Source organism: Artemia franciscana, chromosome 14 (genome assembly GCF_032884065.1).
Source record: "Artemia franciscana chromosome 14, ASM3288406v1, whole genome shotgun sequence".
NCBI lineage: Eukaryota > Metazoa > Arthropoda > Branchiopoda > Anostraca > Artemiidae > Artemia > Artemia franciscana.
In genome coordinates, this window is record NC_088876.1 from 4,159,727 (window position 1) to 4,183,846 (window position 24,120).

Genomic DNA, 24,120 nt, shown 5'->3' on the forward strand with positions numbered 1-24,120 from the left:
CCACGCTCATAGAATCCTCAGAGATGTAATTACTGGGCTTTTCAACTATACTGAACAAAATGGCTGTCTCGAAATGTTGATATGATTTGTTTAAAAATGATGGAGGGGGAGGGATTGGTGGCCCTCCTATCCTTTTTGATTCTTTAAAGTACAGTAAAACCTGATTTCCAATCGACTGAGTTCTTTTCAAAGTTTCAACGAAAGCTCCTTCTGTACAAAGTGCCTTGGTCAGAAAAAAATATATTGTGGAAACATCACCTATTACTTAGGCAGTACTATTGCGCTGCCTATCATAAGGTAAACCGTAGTGTGTTTCCCATCAGAGTAATAAGTAATCCTGAGCAATTACGGCTAAATTTGAAAATGAATATTTCTTTTCGACGTTTTTTTCTGAGGATTTCGATAAATGTGGATGCTAATATCAAAGAAGAAATGATTTAGTAAGGGTTTCCGTTTGTAATTTTAATATTTATTTATGTTCAAAAATTTTATGTTTTGATTGAAATAACCTGGAATTATTTTTCGTACCATGTTATATTTTTAGGTTTTAATGTCCAAGAATTCTTTTTTATATTGTGCCTCCAGGGATATTCAGCTTAGCCTGTGGCTAATATGGGGATAAAGTTCATATAGCCTATTATGCAAAAGAATATTATATTTAGATTTATTATATAATTCTGGGTATATATTTTCATTTTAGGGGGATGGGTGTATATACTCTGGTAAATATATGGGTTTTAAGAAATTCATTAATTTCTTAGAAAAACAAGGAAAGAAGTGAAGATGAAGTTCTTTCCCTGAATAATGTTTTTACTATGATTATTCTACATATAGAGTAAGAACTATCGGTAAAATTCTAGTTGCTTCTTGCTATCTCAGAAAGGGGTTAGGTTAGGAAAATGACACTTTCAGGGATGGTTCTACAGGCTAAAGTATGTCCTGAGAAGATATTTTGAAGTACCTACCTCCACTCCTTCTCCCTCTAGAGGGCCCAGACCTTTGATGACCTTTAAAAATATGTGTGCTGTAAAAATGAAACCATGCAAAATAGATCTTCTACTTGAATGAAGTACAACAAAATTGTTTTCAGCTTCACAACTTTGCTCAATCCCAATTTATAAGCTTTTAAAGATATGCAAACACATTTCCTAAATTTTGAAAAAAGAAACATTGATGTGGCTCAGAATTCTACTGAAATAACAGGAATTCCATTTTCAGAACTAAAGACAGAGAAAAAGCAACTGGTAGCTGAAAATTAAGGTAAAATGTTGTTTTGTCAAAATTTCAATAAGTATAGACCTGTCATGTAGGCAAATTTCAGGGCCCACTAGAGAGAAGAAGGAGTAGATGTGGGTACTTTAAAATACCTTCCTGGGATATACCTTAGCTTGTGGACCCATCCCCAAAAGTTTCCTTTTCCTAACCTAACCCTTCTCCAAGATAGTAAGAAGTCACTAAACTAGAATTTTACCATATATAATTTATATATATATATATATATATATATATATAAATATATATATATATATATATATATATATATATATATATATATATATATATATATATATATATATATATATATATATATATTTTCAGGGATAGGTCTACGGACTAAATTATGTCCTCAGAGGAAAGGTAGTTTCAAGTACCTACTTCTATTTCCCCATCTAGAGGGCAGTGATCTTTGATAACCTGTAAAAATTTTTGTTTTACAAAAGTAAAACCTTGCAAAATTGATCTTTTTCTCAAACAAAGTACAACAAAACAGTTTTCAGCTTCACAGCTTTGCTTAATCCCAGTTTATAAGGTTTCAAAAATCTGTAAATATGTTTTCTAAACTTGAAAACACCAATTGATATGGCTTAAAATTCTATTCAAAATAATTCAAATGGCATTCTTAGAACTAAAACCAGTTTCAAACTCATAACTCAAAATTAAGGTAAAATATTGTTTTGTCAAAACCTGTCAAGTAAGTAAATTTCTGTGACTTACAAATCAGAAGAGGGTTAACATAGAAGCTTGGCAATTCCTTCCTAGAATATATTTTTGGCCCTGGTTTGAATTACTGAAAGTTTTGTTTTCCTAACCTAACTCCTTAACAAGATAGTAAAAAGTAACTAAACCAGAATTTTACCACAGGAAGCTGTTAGGCCAATATTTGTAAGAAGACAAGAACTTACTAGACTCTAGAAGCAAAACCAGAATGGTGGTGGAAAAAGAATTCTGGCTGCTGGTTTTTTGCTTTTAGATTCAAATTAATGCTGTGTTTTATTTAATCTTGTTTCAGTCCTGTTTCCTTAATAGTGTTTTTATTATGTATTTAGTAAACTCAAAGCTGTTTTATTTGGGATATCCTGTAAGGGACCTTACCGTTTTCTGTAACTAGATACCAAAAATCAAATCTTGTTTGTCTAGGTAGTTTCACCCCTTGTTTCATAAAAATGGCATCTGAAAATATTTACCTGGTGGATGTATTTTTCCAGATATGCATACAGTACTGTTTGTCTGTTAACTACTGTAAGGTATGCCCTTGGCTCTTGCAAATTACAGTACTTTGTGACTTTTGAATTCTAAAAAAAGCCAGACTCTACTTTCAACATTCCCTGATGGGTAAATGTATAACAATTCATATTATTGACTTACCAATAAAGTGAATACACCATTCAATGTCTTTTTTATGCTCTTTACAAATATAATAATTGGTTCTATTGCAAATTCAAATTTAAGCACTTTTTGATGTAACCTAACCTAAAAAAGCTAGTAGCACTCAAGAAGCATTTGCTGATTTTAAAAACTTTTGCCAGTAAGGTGCCTAGCTCTTTTTCAGTGTTTTATTTGTCAAAGGCAGTACCAAAACGAAGGCTCAAATAAAATGGAATTATGTGAAATGAGACTGGAAATGGTAGCCCAAACTAAAACTATCTTGTCTCAAATAAAACAGCTTTGTTGTCTCATGAACATGGTAAAACTTTTTTTCATCATGTTTTTATCAGCTTCTTGGAGAAATTAACAGCATTTTTGAAAGTCTTTCAGTATATTAACTATGATCAATTATTAAAAAAATTTTTATGTGTAACCTATTTGAACCAAGAAATGGTTTACATTCTTAAAAATTAAAGGTACTTCTATGATATACTCACTACCACTCAAGAAGTGAAGTTATGCTAATCCTACTAAAATATAAATAATTATGGTAAAAATGTAATACTTTAAAACAAATTTGGGCTATATGTTTGCACATTTGGGGGGAGGGAAAAAATACAGTGTGTGCATACAAAATGTGTTAGCTACAATTATTTTGCATATTATAAAATAAGAATTGTTTTCTGACTTCCAATGTCTAAATGTTTTACTTCCACTGCCTTCTCTTCCCTTAATGTGCAAATATATAGCCCAATCTGTAAATTTCCCATCTATTCTGTCACTTCTCTTTGTCTTTTCTCTTGCTAAGGTGAGAGAAACTATCAAAAGTAAATAGTTTAGAGTGTGTCAATGCATAAGCAACTGGAGCAGTAGTGGGTATATCACACAAGTGCCAAATGAAATTCACATATATGAATATATGGGCTAGGCTATGCAAAAAAATTACAACAACAGAAGAATGGCCAGTTTACAAAAAAAAAAAAAAATGCTTTTTGGTGTTGTTTGAAACTAGCTGGTATCATTTTCACTAGCCTGAATTATAAGCTAGTTTTGTCTTCTTGTTTTTTTTTTTTTTTTTGTTTTTTTTTTAACTACCATGCTTTAGCATAAAGAAATATCTTGTTGAAAAAAGAAATATTAGATTGTGTCAAGTCAGTACACTACACAAGACTTGTTTCAACAAAGAGACTCCAACATATAACAGTGTTAAATAATAATAAAATATATTAGGGCTATTTACATGATCATTGGGGGGATTGTCTTAATAAGGAACCAAGTGGTACTCTTTTTGTGATTAAGAAGTCTCCTGAACAACAGCCATAACTGTAGACTGGTAACAAACGTTTTAAAATATTTATCTATTAATGATAAAGATTCCTATGCTCCAAATCCCCTCTCTCTTAATATATGGTGGAACTTAGCTAAACATCTGCCATATAATTTGAAATCTCATGCTTAGTTGATGCTCCATAATCACCTGTTACACCTGCATTAACTTATTATTATAATGTCTGATAAATGTGTCTGTAAATGAATATTGTAGTTTTTCCATTTTTAAACATGAGACCAAAATATATAAACAAGAGTGTCAATTCACAAAATGTTTTCTTCTTGGAGATTTAGCTTTCAATGGAAGTAGAAAGCAAAGGTATTATTTCATTGAAATTATCATAAAAGGTATTTGAAAAATCTAGGATGGGGTGGAGAGAATTAGGTATTGATAAAAATATTGAAAAACTTGCCCTTAACCCTTCAATGAATAAACAATATTTTGTTCAACACAAAAATAATACAATCCCAACATCAAAAGACATACATCTTGCAACTTTGATAGTAACAGTTTTAATTTTTGTCTCATTTTCCTCTTACAGTTGTCTGCTGTAGTTACAACCATTATATATAGCAATAGGATTAACTAAACAGTTTTTATTGTGGTGGGAGTTTAATTATTAACCCCATTGAAGCCAATTATTTGGTAGATTAATTATTAACCCCATAGAGGTTAATTATATTGTTTTCATGGTTTTCCTTATCAGGTGAAAACTTAAATTCTATTTGCATTTACTTTTAGACCAATTGTTGCATATTCAGGTAGGAACAGATAATTATGAACTTTAAAAAATAAAAAATTTGTGTGACAAAAATTAAAAAAGCCTTCTATAATTACTAAAATTATTCCTATATTGGTATTAGTAAACAAAGAGACAGTATATTAGCAACAAGGAAAATTATTTTTTTACACTCAGGGACATGCATATGTTATATCTTTAAATCATCTACTGAATAGTCATTTTTATCATATTGGCTCAATGATTTGATTTAAAGTAAGCAATAAATTATTTGCCAAGCTTCATTGAATTTTATACTTTTCTAATCTTTAAAACCATAAAATGGCCTTTCATTAAAGTAATTTTGAGAGTATTTGATTTAAGACAGGGTTTGCAAATAGATTGTCATACATCTTCCTGGGTCCTAGTTTAGGCTTTCAATATGATTGAGAAGTGTTGCTTTTTCAAGTTAGCAAAAGCCAATATTCTGCAATTTTACATTAGAATTTAGGTTACTTTTTATTTATACAAAAGACACCAAAGAAGTGAAGTTAGGTTAACCCAATTGCAATATACCAAAACATGGTGAAAACAGAATACTTTACTAACAAAATTATGAAAGCTACCTCCAAAATTTATTGAAGGCAGACTGCCCAGAACACACTATATTAAATACCTAATCTAATATGACCTAACCAAATACCAAGTCTACATCTTAAATATTTAATTAAAATATACCTACGATGTAGTTTTCCCCTGAGCCTAAGCCAATTTTCTCCAAATATAGACAGCTAAACTGTTTTTCTGAGATCTTGCATATTGAAATTCTTGAGTGTGTTCTGGATAATTAACAAGTACCAAATTTTGTTCAAAAAAAAATAATGCTGATTTGAAGTCTTTTTTTTGTAGAAACAGGAAGAGAAGAAGAAACACCCTGTTTCTGGGTATTTTCATTCATGAAGCAGCTGAACTAGGTAAAAAACAATTTCCTGAGCCCTAGTTTAGAATTTAATTCTGATTGTATCTAAAGCTTCACTTTTGTAGGACACCAAAATTCCTGAGCTTACAATATTTCCATGGTTAGTGCTGTTAATGCTGTCTGAGTGGAAACCTGGCCTTTAAACTTGTTTAAGTTGTTTACATATATCATATATGCATTACTCCAACAAAATTAAATGCACTAAAAAAAAACGAAATAAAAAACAAAAGAAAAACATTTTTTTTTCCTTAAGGCATACTTTTAAAGAATTACAAGAAAAGACAAATTTGAGAAAGTTGTAAATAAATAGACAAAATATCTATCACAGTGAACACAGAACAATCTGCAGCTTCCATAAAAAAAAAAAAAAAAAAAAAAAAAACATCAGGAAATGGAGTGCCATTTCCAAGTGTTGTTCATAGTATAGTATGTTTTATAAGTGGCATCAACTTATTTCAGAGATAATATTATGCATTGGCCTGAAGTCCCAAATATGGCTGAACCTATCACCATTCCTGAGACTTCTGTTGTTAAAAATGGTAAGTTATTGTATTAAATTTTCGTAAAGTTGCTTTGCTTTAGTAAATATTTTCTCTTTCCTCCTCTTGCTTATATGGTTCTTCTCAACAAAAAAAAAAAAAGAATATACACTGTACAAAAGCTTGGATCTAGTTCTTAAGAGTTGAGGGTAATTAAAGGGCTATTTGCAGAAAAAAAAAGAGTCCATTTTATTAGCCATAGTTCTTCCAGTTTGTTGAGACAACAAGTCTTCTGGCTGACATATTTCCTCTCACTCTTTTGTAACTGAATCTTTCCTGTTTGCAATTCATGAAAACAGTTCATTCTTTGCTGTTTTTCCTGTTTTACTGTTTACTAACAGGAAACTCTTTCCTGTTTGCAGGCATAAATAATAATCGCAATTTAAAAAATCATTCCTATCAAAGAATTCATTTTGTGGGGCAGCCACAGAAATTTCCTCAGGGTCTAGTTTCTGTGTCTTATAATAAATATCTCTTTTAAACCAAATTACCTACTATCTTTTTTCATAAAATTGTTCGATGTTTGTTTGTTTCCTGTCATTGTTTTTTTGTGATTTGTAAATAAATGAAGGAAAAGAATAGGGATAAGGTACTATGCTAGGGACAGCAAAGGTGACACCAAGTAACCCTCTTCTTTTTTCAGTTACCATTAAGCACCCCTCTTGGTAGCTAACTTATAAGCTGTTGGTTTATTATCTTTGACATTTATTTTTTTCTTGTTGTGTTAGTTTTGTCATTTATTATCTCTATTATTTCCTGACAAAAAACACATAATTCAGTCAGGTTTTTCCAACTTATCCACATTTTATCAATTTTCCCAAACTTGTTATTAAGAGTTGTCCGGGTATTGCTAGTCTTATATATTTTTCTAAATAGATCTCAAGTGGAAGAGGTGCAAAAAAAAAGTGTTCTGATTTTTCTGGGGATTCTTCCAACAGAGTTTACACAGTTTCCCCTTTGCCACTCTGCGTATATTCATGTATGTTCAAAGTACAAAGTAAAGAAGTTTTTTTTTTAAGTATGTGGTATTTGTTCAGTATAGCTAAGTATGATTATCTAATAGATAGCATACCAAAGATATTTCATGTTTTATTTTACAGGAAATATTATCATTATACTTATTGTGAGCAATATTTTTAGAACATAGATTTGTTATTTATTTTAGTCAATACTTGTACTATACTGTACAGTACTTGTATTAAAATAGTTTGATTCTTATTTTTGTTGTGTCTTAAAATTGCAAGCTTGCTTCCAGATCATATTTTCTGTCAATTTAGAGAGTTTCCAAATACAATGTTTTTTGGAGGAGGGGGGCGGGAATCAGAACATGAAGTATTTTTATAATGGGTGATAATCTTTCAGTTCTTCCATTAGAATTGGAAGAAAAAATATTTCAATTATCAGCTTTAGTATTTCAATGTTTCTGTCAAACATGAAGTGGACTCTCTGTTTTCTTGCCTGTATATGTATATGTTTTCCAAAATCAAATGCAAATACAAACAAATGGAATCTGAAAGAAAATGAATTAAAGATGTAAAAAAATGGAGTTAGTTTAACAGTTTCTTTTTCTGACACTAAAGAAAACTGGGATTAGCATCAAAAGGAAAAAAACAACATTGCCACCAACTGTTTGTGGTTTTTTCTACCCTAGATAATTAGCCAACCGATTAGCCTCTCAACTGCATAACCTGTGCAACAATTTTAGGATTCATTTTTTTTTTTTTTCAACTCTAAGTCCTAAGATTTGGTGTTGGCTATTTGCGAAAAATAGTTTGATTTCTGTCCTTATAAGGTTTATTATTCATTCTTATGGGATAATGTCTTGAAAAGGAGGAAGAAGTTGGGTTTGTTTTTTAAGCTTTTTTGTTCAATATGTCTGATGTCTCTTTTATATATGATTTCTTTCAGAAGTTGAGGAGGCTTTACCAAGTGACCATGAGGAGCTTTTTGACTTTCCAACCCATATTTTGTCTCCTAATAGGGATGATGTTCCTGTGAGTACTTTTTGCTGCTTTTCCGGACCCTGTAAACTTGAACCTGACACCCAGGAACTGGGCTCAACATGTTTTGACAGTGAAGGTACATCTAAAGCATTTGGTTTTTGTATAATGACATATTTTGGGTAATATTTTATTGGGAAAAACTAGGATAAATTAGACTTTGCTAGGTCTTCACCATCTTAAGATTTGAAACTGCTGAAGCCAAATCAAGAAGAAAAAAAACTTGAAATTATGCAATGTATTATGGACAGCAATTCCATAATTTGGAAGTTTATGTATAAAAAATTTGCAAATTTTGTTCCAACAATTTGTTTCATTACTAAAATAAAATATTGTACAACAGTGTTGTCTCCTACTGTAGTTGTAAATACTAAGTATTGTAGTGTAAATAATTTGTACTTGTAGATGATGGTGTTTCCTTTTTTACTCTGCTTTTTACGTCTTGGTACTGATTATTGAGAATATTTTACCATACTTTGCTTATTTTCTATCTCTGTGTTTGTTTTTGTTATAGAAGCTGTATATGCTACATCAGACGATGTCGAACCGATCAGAGAAACTTCTACTTCTACTCTATCACGTGAGCATCAACAGCAACCTTTTAGTATTGCTTCGAGAATACCTAACTTAACATCTTTGTTCGACTCCCAGGATCTGGATTGCAATGACGATGGTATGTTTGAAAATAATAGCGTTTTAAAATTAGGTTGAAAGGGGAAATTCCCCAATTCACGTGTCACCCAACCCAGCTAAAGTACTCATCTTCCAATATCCCACCCACTCGAAGTATTGATTTTCTGCACGTCATATTGGTCCCCCCCCCCCCAATGCCAAATTTCAAGATTGAAGAAGATATCAGTAGCATCCAATGCCACTGGTAAAGAATACACCTCTGAAATTGCAGTCCCACGTGCTGTGAGTTACAAACCTGGAGCTCACATTATCAATTTACTTTCATCCCAGGGCATTACGGACGTTATACGATCATTTATTAGGTTTTATTATTTGTTCAACTCTATTGCAAGTGCCATGTTCACAAAAAAATCTATAAAGTTAATCCAAAAAATGCTATCATTTTCTAAAATAGCCAGATTTTCGAAAATAGGCATGGAAAGGTGGTCATTCATTAAACTCAGATAGGAGCCCGCTTCTGACGGCAACCTTGCTTTTGACACAAAAAAAAAACGTTGCCAACCAAGCACAAATGATACTGTGGCCTTCTGGAGGCTTTTGAGATGTTTTGTTATCTTTGAATCTAGATATCTTTATATTGTCTATCGGTTATCTTAATCATAAAATGGTATATTACCACATCTGCACTCTTTGAAAATCACTTCAATTTTTTTTAACATTATTGTTATTTTTTCAAAATGTATGTCATTTCCTATTTGTTTTTGGTCTCCTCTTTAATTCTTTTGTTGGTTGCTATTTCAGCTCGTTTTAAGTTTGAAATATTATAAGACTTTAACTAACTAACTGGTCATTGGCTTAATATGGTTCTTTTACTTTCTTAAAGTTAAAGAACCTTATGCGTTTATTCGGTTTTGTATTCTTATTATTATTTTCAAAATAAAATTACTGTACTTTTCTGTAAGGTACATCATAGCTAATCAAGCAAATAAGCTGAGCTTATTTGAGTCCATAATGAACACTTTAGCCAATCATTACTAAATAAAATTATAAATCCTTACCTAAAATTTTCTGAAAAATCTAACACATTTCTGGAAAAACAAACTTCGATTTTTAATGCCCGATTCGATTTCATTAATCATATATCTACTTTCATCCCAATCTAATGTTCTTTAACTTTCTTTGAACGTTTAACTATAAAAAAAACTTGATAGGAAAATCGTGAATTTGATTAATTACATTGGAAAGTCAAGATTATGAAGTTTAAATTCATAGAATGGGAAACAACACGTTATCAAAAACAGATCAGATTCAAAACTATCCTTCACCGTGAAAAATAGGAAGACATCACTCGGGAAAATCTATTGCCCCAATATAGTTTAAATAGTCTAATTGAAAGGCAATACTACTTTTATTTCGATTATAAAATATCCAATTAGTGGTGCAAAGTAAGCATTATAACTAAGTAATCGAATTTTTTTTTGTTTTAGTATACAAAAGCCATAACATACAAAAGGTATATTTTGTTCCCATTTGAAACTTAGTACATCCATTTAATGTCCTTTCTGAGCAGTTTAACACGAAGAATAGAATCATTGCTGCAGCCTGGTAAAATGTCAGAGTGAACCATGGTGCATAGTAGCATAAAAAGTGAAAACGCTTTTTAAAAATTAACTGTCTAGGGAGAAGGATTTTGTATGAATTTCAAACGAGACTTGAAAACACTAGAAAATGGTTAAAGTTGGAAGAAATCCTGATTTTCATAGCTTGGCGTCATTTTTCAGGTTTGATCATTTTTCACGCTTGCAGTCTGTTTTTTCTTTTATCTTGTGAGGGTTTCATTATTTGTTGGTAAATTATTGAGAATATTTAATCCTACTTGTATTGTTTTCTGTCTGATTGTTTATTTTTTATTTTTGCTGTTGAATCTGGATATATTAATCAATTGCAGCTGAAATGATTAGAGTAACTTTTCTATTCTATCATCTGAGCATCAACAACTATTTGTGTGTTCTGCATCCAGAATAACCAATTTAATTTCTGAATCGGACTCCCAAAATCTGGACAACAATGATGAAGATGTATTTGAAACTAGTACTGTTGTGAACTTAGTTTGAAAAAGGCATTATATTGTCAAATATAAAAATTTTTGTAAATTTTACAAGCATAACATCAACAATATATCAAGCAATATAAACTTCATAACTTAATTCAAATTCAAGCATTTTATTAACCTTCAAAATTGAAGAGTATAAATGAATTAACTGACCATATAAATATAAAATAACAAAGAAATATAAATACAAGCCAATATACACTAACCTAAATCATACTAATAATTCTTAATTACATTTCATTTATGAGATCGTAAATTTGAACATGAACAGCAAATAAAAAAAAAATACCAACCAGCTAATTAAAAAAATATTCTAGTTTCAATAATTTAAAAATATCCAGAGTCCGGCTATGGGAAATCGATGGCCCTAGCGAATTAAATTTTTGTTGCTTCTTTTTCATTATCAACAATGGCATCATTCATACCATATTGTTTTATCGCTGATGACGTAGGATGAAATTTTGAAAGTTGACATACAAAATTTTTCAAAATTAAAAAAGAAAGTTGTTTTAATGTCTGAACGATTAGAAGAACTAAAATATGGTAACTATACTAAATAAAGAAGAACTTGAGGTAGAGCTACAGAATTAAAAACATGAGTTAATGACTTACTAATCAAAAAATCCTGGAGAGAAATTACCCTACCAAAACTTTCAGAGATACAAGAAAGGACGGATTCTATTATATTTGCTTGACAAAGGGATAGTTAAGGACCATAAGGAGTATCTAAACAACAGAAAGAGCATTGCAAAAAAACGTTTTTAAAGTGTCACATCACATTTTTCATGTTTTCAGAGCGCTTAAATTGTATTACCAAAAGTCTATGGCAGGCTAATTTTGCATTTCGAATGACATGGTAGCACATCAAAATAACTCAAAAGTTAAGCACAAAAAACTTGTTAGACATTTTTCCTCGTGAGTGTAGTATCATTAAAAGTAAATACACTGCCTTTTTAAGGAAATGGAAAGGTTAACTAGTGCAGTGTGACTTTAGGTACGTGTGAATTTAGTTGCAAAGTGGACATTTATCTTAAATTTAGGCCAAATGGAAGCTGATTGAGAATGTTAGTTTTTATTTACATTCAGTGGAACAATAATATTTTAATATGTAAACACCTTTTTGAGAATTCTAAAAAAAAGATCCCGAAGCCGATCAAAAATGATATCAAATTTAAATGCAAAGTACCTCATTAAAATTAGCATCATTGCCCACCTCCCTTCCTTCTTGAAAATGGGAGAATTACTTTTCTGCATTGGTAGCGTAGATTGTAGCTCGTAAAGAGATTATTAAAGTTTGTTCCCTCGACAAGTTTTGTTTGTTAATATTGGCAGTTATGATATTATTTGATAGGTGAGAGTCGATTTTAGCCGTGCATTTTCGAAATTTACTGAGAATTTTTCATAGTGAAAAACGCGTTGAAAATAGGTAAATTTTTCAATTTTTAAGTATGTAAGATAATTCTCTGTTGAAAATTCTGAGTAAGTTCGTATTTCTGACTCGATGAATCCATAAATTCCAAAAACCGAGTCCCGCTCTACAAGTGTATTGTTCCCTTGATGCAAGGAAGATCTGTAGGCTTATCACGGTATTGTATCTTTGAAGGGTAATATAAACCCTAGGCCCAATGGAGTGTTTGAAATCCAATGCTTTCTCTATTTTTCTGTCAGAAAACATTTAGCAAATCTTCCTCCGTTTTTCGGAGCGTCCTTATTTCAGAACCGTATTTGACCAGTGTCATCTGGTAAATAGCTTCCAAGTCTAATCTTTGTTTGAAATCATTTTCTTTTTTTCTTATTCTTCCAAACTATTTTTCCACTGTGAAAAAAAAAGAAACATCGTCAGCCTTGGCTATTCTACTTTTAACATATTCAAGGCACCCACCGTCTTCACTAATAATACTACTAATGTAAGTGGAGCTGTCCACTTGATCGGTTCTTTTTATTATCCAAAGTCACCTTTTTTTTTTCACTTATTCCTAGTCCTAGCGACTTAGTCTTCTTAGCATTAATCTTCGAACCTATTCTAGCACTTTGAACTCGCAAAATCTCTAGAAGTTCATTCATTTTGCTCACACTTTCATCTAAGATGTTTAAATCATCAGCATAATCTATATCCTGGAAAGTTGTACTTCCTCAATATATTTCGTGTTTTTTGTGCTCCTTCAGACAAAGTCCATCAAAATGATCCATATAAATGGGGATGGACCCTGTTTAACTCGAGATTTAATGCAAAACTAACTACTTTATAGCTTTAACACGAAGATATAACTTTCCAGGACATAGATTATGCTAATTATTAATACGAAAAGCCTTATTTCCGATGTTGACCAAATTAATGTTATTCTTGTACATAGCAAAAAGTGTTATCCTCATAAAGACAGTGTTTATCTGGTAATCCGTATAAGGATAAGACCTTCGCTAAGGCTCTTCTATCAGCTGAATCGAAGGCTTGCTTATAACCAATAAAGCTGATAATTAAATGTGTTTTTTGACTCGGTGACTTAAATTAACCCGAGTGTGAAAATTTTATCGACACATTCTCTACCCTTCCTAAAACCACAATGCTCTTCCCTTAAAACTCTATCTGCAGCAGTACTTTCAATAATTCTTCCTCGCAAAAAAATCTTCCTGCATTTCAAGGTATCACAAACTTTCATTTTTTCCCTTTATCTTTTCCTGTAACTCTATCCCGGCTTAGCACATTCTCAAAATGTTCAGCCCACCTCTCTTTGAGTTCTTCCTAATCACTAGTTGTGGCTTGTTCACACGTTTATATGGAGTAAGTCCAGATTGGTTGCTCCCTCCCAATCTATGAACCTGCCAGTACAGTATTTTACTATTATGCCATCTACCTGCATCCACCAAACCCTTGGCAATTGTATCCATGTCTCTACTTCATACCTCTTATTTTCTTAGAATTATTCTATCCATCTTGTGCGTTGTCAATTATAAAACTCTCCAGTCTAATAGTTAACTGTTCCAAGAGCGCTTCTCCCAAATTCTCATCCTGGAGTCTACCAATGTCATGGCCTCCTAGGAGGCAGTTACCCTTCCGAGATTTCAGCTCAAAATTAATCCTAGACACCACTAGATGGGGATTTTTACTTTTAACATCAATAAAAGCACCCCTATATATCCTAGTATTTTGTATTGATCCTGCCAGTCTTTGGTCTACAGCGTAATCAATAAGGGTAGCTGTGACTACAACCCATAGTAGATAATTAATTAGGAAAAGGTTCTTAGCCCGAAAGCACCCACCAAAACAGAGAAAGCCCTTAACAATTATCTATTGGTCAGAATCCCGTAAGAATGCTTTGTCGTTTACTAGGATATAATTTCATCGAATGGTTCCACTCTTCAAGTGGGTATAGAGTTGACCGCAAGGTCCCCAGTCTTGCGGGTATCCCGACAGGATCAGTGTAGCCCTCTGCTGAGGCCTTTGTCCGAGCTGAGGCCTAGATCTTGATCTTACGCCCTGTCGCAGTTGGCCTAATGAGGAACTTCCCACGTTGGTTGTCTGCGTCAACCTGCAATTTAATCCATTTCTGGGAGAAGGTATGTAAGTCACGGGACGTGTCCCTACGCTGATGGGCCCTGCTGAGTATACATTGGAGAAGGCTTCTCCCCCCCCCCTCTGCCTATATTCACGAGCCCTGGGAGATTGTACCCCAGTTCTATTATGGACCCCCAGGGTGTGTTTTTGAGCGTTTGTTTCTAAGAAAATGATAGAAATTAATTTAAAAAATTTGGAATTCAAAAGAAACTGGTAAGTTGGTCTTAGTGCCAAAAGCCTGTAAATATTTGTGCAATTTTGATATTTTGGTTTATTTTATTATTTAAGGTGGACGCCAATTCTGATAAAGAGCAATATTGATAAAGAATCATGACATCTTACTAGACAACGACAGTTAAGAAGCAAAGAATAGGTTAAACAACAAATAACAATAAAACTGTGCGAGATTTCTGTTTTGATTATTGAAATTTTTCTGCGTTGTCAAATTTAATTAATAACTGTAGTAAGGAGCGACCCGGCTCAATAGTAACCAAAAGTCTAAAAAATGGAATTTTGGTACCATAGCTACATCAAAAGAATCGCATTTTAATGCTGATTTTAAATATATAAGTTTCATCAAGTTTAGTCTTAACCATCAAAAGTTACGAGCCTGAGAAAATTTGCGTTATTTTAGAAAATAGGGGAAAACTCCCCATAAAAGTCATAGAATCTTAACGAAAGTCACACCATCAGATTCAGCGTATCAGAGAACCCCATTGTAGAAGTTTCAAGCTCCTATCTACAAAAATGTGGAATTTTATATTTTTTGCCAGAAGGCAGATCACGGATGTGTGTTTATTTTTTTTTTTTTTTTGTTGTTTTTTTTTTTTTTTTTTCCCCAGGGGTGATCGTATCGACCCAGTTGTCCTAGAATGTTGCGATAGGGCTCATTCTAACGGAAATGAAACGTTCTAGTTCCCTTTTTAAGTGACCAAAAAAATTGGAGGGCACCTAGGCCCCCTCCCACGCTAATTATTTTTCCAAAGTCAACGGATCAAAATTCCGAGATAGCCACTTTATTCAGCGTAGTCGAAAAACCTTATAACTATGTTTTTGGGGACGACTTACTCCCCCACAGTCCCCGTGGGAGGGGTTACAAGTTCAAAACTTTGACCAGTGTTTACATATAGTAATGGTTATTGGGAAGTGTACAGGCGTTTTCAGGAGGATTTTTTGGTTGGAGGCAGGGGTTGAGAAGAGGGGAATATGCTGGGGGAACTTTCCATCGAGGAATTTGTCATGGGTGAAGAAAATTTCCATGAAGGGAGCGCAGGATTTACTAGCATTACTTAAAAAAAAAAAAACAATGAAAAAGTTTTTTTTCAGCTGGAAGTAAGCAGCAGCATTAAAACTTAAAACGAACAGAAATTATTACACTTATGAGGGGCTCACCTCCTCCTAATACCTCGCTCTTTACGCCAAAGTATTTTTAGTAATTTCAACTATTTATTCTGCGGCTTTTGTGATCCAGGGGTCATTCTTAATGAATTGGAACAAAATTTAAGCTTTAGTGTAAAGAGCGAGGTACTGAAGAGGGGGCGAACCACCTCATATATGTAATAAAAACATAAGAATACAAAAGTTCTTTACGTAAGCTAATTTATAAGTTACGTATATCTTTTACTTATAAAAAGATTCGTAAAAAATTAAAAGTTCTAGTTGCCTTTTTAATTAGCCGAAAATCGGAGGGCAAATAGGCTTCCTCCCCCGCTCTTTTTTTCTCAAAACCATTCGATCAAAATTATGAGAAAGCCATTTAGCCAAAAAAAAAAAAAAAAAAAAAAAATATACAAATTTCGTTTTAATTATTCCTCTGCGGAGAGCCAAAATCAAAACATGCATTGATTCAAAAACGTTCAGAAATTAAATAAAAAAAAAACAAGTTTTTTAAATGAAAGTAAGGAGCGACATTAAAACTTAAAACGAACAGAAATTACTCCATATATGAAAGGGGCTTTTTCTTCTCAACGCCCCGCTCTTTACGCTAAAGTTTTTTACTGTTTTAAAATGTAGAGTTAAGAGAAAGAGTCAAACTTTAGCGCAAGGAGTGGGGTGTCGAGGCCGAAAAGCCCCTTTCATATACGGAGTAATTTCTGTTCTATTTAAGTTTTAATGTCGCTCCTTACTTTCATTTAAAAAACTTGTTTTGTTTTTTTTATTTAATTTGTTTTCATAGGTCAAGTTAACAATAACGGTGAAAATGTGGTACTCACCGAAAAACCTTTTAATTTTGAACAAACCAAAATAAAATATTAGAACACGAGTTTTCAGTTACGAATATACCTAAAATGGGACTAAGGGCTGAATTTTTATTTTATTTTGCAGTCAATGGTACTTTAAACCAATCAGTCAACGAAAAACCTTTCAATTTTGAACAAGTAAAAATAAAAATATTAAGACAGTGAGTTTTCAGTTACGAATATACCTAAAATGGGACTAAGGGCTGAATTTGTATTTATTTTGCAGTCCATGGTACTTCAAACCAATCAAAGAATTGAGCCTGCCATAATTGTGTTGAGCAATGTAAAATCCAGATGTTAATTTTTTATGGCACTTGGTATCAAACAGTTCGTGGTAACGAACTGTAGTAAGGAGCGACCCGGCTCAATAGTAACCAAAACTCTAAAAAAACGGAATTTTGATACCAATAGTTACATCAAAAGAATCGCATTTTAATGCTGATTTAAAATATATAAGTTTCATCAAGTTTAGTCTTACCCATCAAAAGTTACGAGCCTGAGAAAATCTGCCCTATTTTAGAAAATAGGGTGAAACCCCCCTAAAAGTCATAGAATCTTAATGAAAATCACACCATCAGATTCAGCGTATCAGAGAACCCTATTGTACAAGTTCCAAGATCCTATCTACAAAAATGTGGAACTTTGTATTTTTTGCCAGAAGACAAATCACGGATGCGTGTTTATTTGTTTTTTTTTTGTTTTTTTTTTCCATGGGTGATCGTATCAACCCAGGGGTCCTAGAATTTTCCGAGAGGGCTCATTCGAACGGAAATGAAAAGTTCTAGTGCCCTTTTTAAGTGACCAAAAAAATCGGAGGGCACCTAGGCCCCCTCCCACGCTTATTTTTTCCCCAAAGTAGTCGGATCAAAATTCTGAGATAGCCATTTTATTCAGCATAGTCGAAAAACCTTATAACTATGTCTTTGGGGACGACTTACTCCCCCACATTCCCCGTGGGAGGGGCTGCAAGCATCCCCCCGTGGGATCGGGGGGGGGGTTGAGAAGAGGGCTATGTGGGAGAAATTTTCCATGGAGGAATTTGTCATGGGGGAAGAAGATTTCCATAAAGGGGACGCAGCATTTTCTAGCATTATTTAAAAAACCAATGAGAAAATAAACATAAATTTTTTTTTTCAACTGGAAGTACGGAGTAGCATTAAAACTTAAAACGAACAGAAAATATTACGCATATAAGGGGTTCACCTACTCCTAATACCTCACTCTTTACGCTAAAGGATTTTTAGTAATTTCAACTATTTATTCTACGGCCTTTGTGATTCAGGGGACAAAATTTAAGCTTTAATGCAAAGAGTTATTGACGAGGTATTGACGAGTGGGCGAACCTTCTCATATACGTAATAAATACATACGAACATAGAAGTTTGTTACGTAAGCTAATTCGTAAGTTATGTATATGTTTACTAATGAAAACGTTCGTAAAAACTAAAAGTTCTAGTTGCCTATTTAAGTACCCAAAAAATTGGAGAGCAACTGGGCCTCCTTCCCCTCCTTTTTTCGCAAATCATTCGATCAAAACTATGGGAAAGCCATTTAGCCAAATAAATAAATATGCAAATTTCGCTTTAATTATTCATCTGCGGAGAGCCGAAATCAAAACATGAATTAATTGAAAAACGTTCAGAAATTAAATTAAAAAAACAGGTTTTTTTAACTGAAAGTAGGGAGCGACATTAAAACTTAAAACGAACAGAAATTATCCCGTATATGAAAGGGGCTGCTCCTTCTTCAACGCCCTGCTCTTTACGCTAAAGTTTTTACTGTTTTAAAAAGTAAAGTTGAGAGAAAGAGTCAAACTTTAGTGCAAAGAGCACGGCGTTGAAGAGGGAGCAGCCCCTTTCATATACGGGGTAATTTCTGTTCGTTTTAAGTTTTAATGTCGTTCCTTACTTTCAGTTAAAAAAAAAACTTGTTTTTTTTTATTTAATTAACCAAGTGACATATAGCAATCGCAAATCTGTCGGTCTGTCGGTCCCGGTTTTGCTACATTAGGCACTTCCAGGTAAGCTAAGACGATGAAATTTGGCAGGCGTATCAGGGACTGGAACAGATTAAATTAGAAATAGTCGTTTTCCCGATTTGACCATCTGGGGAGGAGTGGGGGAACCGTTAATTCGGAAAAAATAGAAAAGTTGAAGTATTTTAACTTACGAACCGTGGATCAGATCTTAATGAAATTTGATGTTTGGAAGGATATCGTGTCTCAGAGCTGTTATTTTAAATCCCGACCGGATCTGGTGACATTTCGGGGGGGGGGAGTTGGGAGGGGGAAACCTAAAATCTTGGAAAACACAGAGTGGAGGGATCGGGATGAAACTTGGTGGGAAAAATAAGCACAAGTTCTAGATACATGATTGACACAACCGGAACGGATCCGATCTCTTTGGGGTTGTTGGGGGGGGGGTTAATTCTGAAAAATTTAAAAAATGAGGTGTTTTTAACTTACGAACGGGTGATCGGATCTCAATGAAATTTGATATTTAGAAGGATATCGTGTCTCAGAGCTCTTATTTTAAATCCTGACCAGATCTGGTGACATTGGGGGGAGTTGGGAGGGGGGAACCAAAAACTTGGAAAACACTTGGAGTGGAGGGATGGGGATGAAATTTGGTGGAAAAATAAACACAAATCCTACGTGACTGAAAATAAGAGCTCTAAAAGCTCTTATTTTAAGTCCCGACCGGATCTGGTGACATTGGGGGGAGTTTGGGGTGGGGGAACCTAAAATGATGGAAAACGCTTAGATTGGAGGAATCGGGATGAAACTTGGTGGGAAAAATAAGCAGAAGTCATAAATACGTGATTTACATAATTGGAATTAATCCACTCTATTGGGGGGGGGGGGGTAATTCTGAAAAATTACGTATTTTTAACTTACGAAGGAGTAATCGGATCTTCATGAAACTTCATATTTAGAAGTACCTCGTAACTCAGATCTTTTATTTTAAATTTCAACCGGATCCAGCGTAATGGGGGGGCAGTTGGGGGGAACCGGAAATCTTAGAAAATACTTAAAGCGGTGAGATCAGGATGAAACTGGATGGGAAGGATAAAAACCTGTCTAAGATACGTGACTGACATAACCGGACCAGATCTGCTCTCTTTGGCGGATTTGGGGGGGGGGGTAATTTTGAAAATTGAGGTATTTTTAACTTACGAAAAGGTGACTAGATCTTAATGAAAATTGATATTTAGAAGGATCTTGTGCTTTAAAGCTCTAATTTTAAATTCTGACCAGATCCTGTGACATTGGGGGAAGTTGGAGGGGGAAACCGGAATTCTTGGAAAATGTAAAAATTGGTGTATTTTTATCTTACGCATATGTGATCGGATCTTAATGAAATTTGATATTTAGAAGGAATGCATGTCTCAGAGCTCTTATTTCAAGTCCCGACCAGATCTTTTGACAATGGGGGTGAGTTGGAGGGGGAAATCTTGGAAAACACTTGGAGTGGAGGAATCGGGATGAAGCTTGGTGGATAGAATAAGCAAATGTCCTTGATACGTGATTGACGGAACCGTACTGGATTCGCTCTCTTTGGGGGAGTTGGGGGGAGGGGTTCAGTGATTTGGCGAGTTTGGTGCTTCTGGACGTGCTAGGACGATGAAAATTGGTAGGCGTGTCAGGGAGCTGCACAAATTGACTTGATACAGTCGTTTTCCCAGATTCGACCATCTGGGGGGCTAAAGGGAGAGGAAAAACTATAAAAAAATAGGTATTTGTAACATACGAGTGGGTTATCGGATCTTAATGAATTTTGATATTTAGAAGGACATCGTGACTCAGAGCTCTTATTGTAAATCTTGACCGGCATTAAGCCTCTTGTTTTCCTTTTAAATCAATCTATTGATTCATAGAATTTTGTTAGAGCTCATACCATATGATCTCTTGGCTCTTAGCTCTTCTTGCTTCGTCACAAGTGCCATATGAGCTCTTAGCTCTTGTTTAAATATCCCTTCTGGCCTTCATATTGATGCACCCCAATTCAGGCTTAATAATCTGTTAACTGAACTTTGTTAATATGGGTATAAGTAAACTCCACCTTGATAGACTTAAATTCCAACTTATAGTTTTGTTTTAATAAAATTTTGCTAATTCAGAAAAAAAGTATACTCTTCAAAAAAGCCCATCCAAACTTATACGTTTGTTAATCGAATTTCATTAGTCCAGAGATGAGTGAACTGTTTTCAAAGTAAGTGAAATTTTCAGAGTGGGAAGTGCCGTAAGTTAAAGATAGCTTATATTCAATCAAAATAGAAGCCATTGAGGGTGTTTCTGAAGGTCTGTGATAAAACTGTGCCGCCAATTTTAAGACTAGGTTTAAGGGCCATGATCGCGTCTGATCGTTTAAAAACCATGTTAGGATCTGGGTGTAAGTGTAATTTTAAATAAGTTGAGAGTCAAACATTTATGGTTTTTGAAAGATATTTTTAGCAAACTGACCAAAGGACTTAAAAGAATATGCATATTTTCAATAGCTATTTATGTGTGCTATTAGACTCTGCTTAGTACTTGCTTGTAGCAATTGTGTCTCTTTTGTGGTCTTCTAGACATCCATCATCATGCTGATGGCAATGCTGAAAAAATTGTTACCTTAAAGGAATTTCTAAATGAAAATTGTTAACGTGAAAAAAATTTAAATAAAACATTTCAGTCTACAAAAAATGTTTGTAGACTGAAAATGAAAGCTGAACATCAATTTAGTTTAAACCTAAGTTTGTTTCAGAAATCACGGTGAAAGGGGGGCACGTTTCCTTTTATATCCCTGTTTTTAGAACTAGATAATTTTTTCTGCTGCCTTTGGGTTTATTGGTACAATGGCCTTCCTAACTTATGGAACGTTGCTGTTGAACTAGTTTTCACTAGAAATTATGGTACAAGTTTAATATAAATTCAACTAGGGGAGAGGGGTAGAAAATGAAATTTTCTTTAAATCTATCAATTTTTTTTAATCCCATGTGACTTTCAAGTTTTTAGTCTGATGAAAAATTACATTATTCCAATTCTAATTCTTCTATGAAGTGAAACTAATGTCAAGATTCTTTGTTTCATTTTTGCTTTATTTGTAAGTGGTAGGCCGTGTGGACCCCAGACAGGTAACAGTTACAGAATGCTCACCTTTTATGTTATTGCTATGATATCTGATTATTGCATCGTTTTCACCTTAGTCAATTTTAATAAAATAATTTTTTACTATAGAGATAAGTCATTCTACTATGAGCAGTTTTTATGGTGGGGATCAACAAAAACTCTTTGGTCCAAAACCAATCTTGAAGGTGATGAAGCTGACAGATCAGGCTATTGAAGAATTAACAGCTGGTATTTGGCGTTGCGGCTCCTGTTCAAAAGTAGAAAAATCGTCTTTTATGCTAGATCTTCACATAGACACTGGCTGTGAAGAACTGTCACCAATAGAGTGTGACATCTGCCCAGCAATATCTAGGGATTACGGAAATTTTGTTGTTCACATTATGGAACACCAAATGGGAGAGACAAGAAGATGTCCTATTTGTTTGTGTGAATGTATTGGCGATGTGAGTCAACATCTAGTGATGCATGGTCATTTGTCACCAAGCGCGTCTGAATTAGAACCACGGGATCCTTCTACAGTTGTTAGCTCAAATTCATTGGAATTGGATTCTGAAGGAAAAAACTTAGAAAACCATAAGATGCATTTGAATACTTCCTTGCGTAGTAAAAAACCCAAAATTTTGAAAAGCTGTAAAAAGACGTATACAGGGATAAAGCAATATATTTGTGATGTATGTGACAAGAGCTTTTCGAATGGGAGCCGTTTGAAAAGGCATCAAAGAATGCACACAGGGGAGAAACCTTTCAAATGTGATGTCTGTGAGAAAGCTTTTTCTCAGTCAAACAGTTTAAATTACCATCAAAGAGTACACAGGGGTGAAAAACCCTTTAAATGTGATGTGTGTGAGAAAACTTTTTCTGTGTCAAGTAATTTGACTACGCACCAAAGAGTACACACTGGGGTGAAACCGTTTAAGTGTGAAGCATGTGAAAAAACTTTTTCTCAGTCAAGCAGTTTTATTAAGCACCAAAGAGTACACACTGGTGAGAAACCCTTTACATGTGATGTATGTGATAAAACTTTTTCTCAGTCAGACTATTTCATCAAACACCAAAGAGTGCATACTGGGGTGAAACCGTTTAAATGTGAAGTATGTAACAAAGCTTTTTCTCAGTCAAGCAGTTTAAATCAACATCAAAGAGTACACAGGGGTGAAAAACCCTTTAAATGTGGAGTGTGTGAGAAAACTTTTTCTGTGTCAAGCAATTTGATTACGCACCAGAGAGTGCACACTGGGGTGAAACCGTTTAAATGTGAAGTATGTGAAAAAACTTTTTCTCAGAGAAGCAATTTGATTCGGCACCAAAGAGTACACGTACACACTAGAGAGAGTATGATATATGCAAGATAGAAAATTCTTCTAAATGAAATCCTAACAATTGTATAACTACCCATTCTTGGAAAAAGCCTGCTACTTCACAGTCTACAATATAAACTTCTTTGGTCTTGCTGAACCCTATTGTAAACCGTTTCTTAGTTTTTTGCTACACATTATATATTTTTTTCAGTTCATTAGTTGATTTGTGGAATATTTTTGTTCATTTTTTCAGTGATTTTCGTATGTTTTTCGTTTTAACTTATTCCTTCCTTTGGCTATGGCTTTCTCCCGTCACCAGGTGTATCTGTGTTTGAGTAAACACCACAGTAAAATCCATTTTATTACCTTAAATCACATCTTGGAGTGAAATAAGGACTTTTGATCCTGTTGAATCACTCATAATCTTCTATTCTTCTTATAATGTTTTTTCCCTTTTTGAAAGTTTATTTGCTTATCGTTTGGATTGAAACATTGTGAACAAAACTGTATGTAGATTTTGGTCTGTCCTGAGAGAAGTAAATCCTTGAAACTATGATTGTCCTACTCAAGGAATAAGGGGAGGATATCTGCTCCTTTGAGATTTTGAGGTCATTTTGAGTGACAATATATCCTTGGGAAAACCAATGCAGAAACAAAGAAACGAGAAATATTAGTTTGTTCTTGTGTTGTAATTGGTAAAATTTGTCACAGTAAAGTTACGGACTGCCGTAAAATTGGTACTATTTTGTGTATTTTAAATATTTTACTGATATAGTTTATGGGGCCTTATAGTTGACATATTTCAAAACTACCCAAAGGGCAGGAGAAACAGGTTTGGATATGATATTGTTTTTGTGACTTTTGCAGGATACACAGCATGGTGGAAAAAAGTAATATGCTTGCACTTATTAATTTCGTTGTGAAGTTTTTATGATTGAGTAATAAATTGGTATTTGTGTAA

General features: G+C 33.7%; 1 protein-coding gene across 3 annotated transcripts; it reads left to right on the forward strand.

Annotated features, from left to right (window-relative positions):
• The first annotated feature begins 449 nt into the window (after positions 1-449).
• On the forward strand, positions 450-24,120 carry LOC136035200 (endothelial zinc finger protein induced by tumor necrosis factor alpha-like). 3 transcript variants are annotated; one of them, XM_065716797.1, is made up of 5 exons: positions 450-456; positions 6,133-6,212; positions 8,121-8,291; positions 8,727-8,885; positions 21,970-24,120. In XM_065716797.1, the coding sequence occupies exons 2-5, from the start codon at positions 6,143-6,145 to the stop codon at positions 23,211-23,213; spliced, it is 1,644 nt and encodes a 547-aa protein (XP_065572869.1). In that variant the 5' UTR covers positions 450-456; positions 6,133-6,142; the 3' UTR covers positions 23,214-24,120. The 3 variants fall into 3 exon arrangements, with proteins under 3 accessions (XP_065572869.1, XP_065572871.1, XP_065572870.1); XM_065716798.1 differs by lacking the exon at positions 450-456 and adding an exon at positions 1,668-5,668; XM_065716799.1 differs by lacking the exons at positions 450-456; positions 8,727-8,885 and having other exon boundaries at positions 1,666-6,212.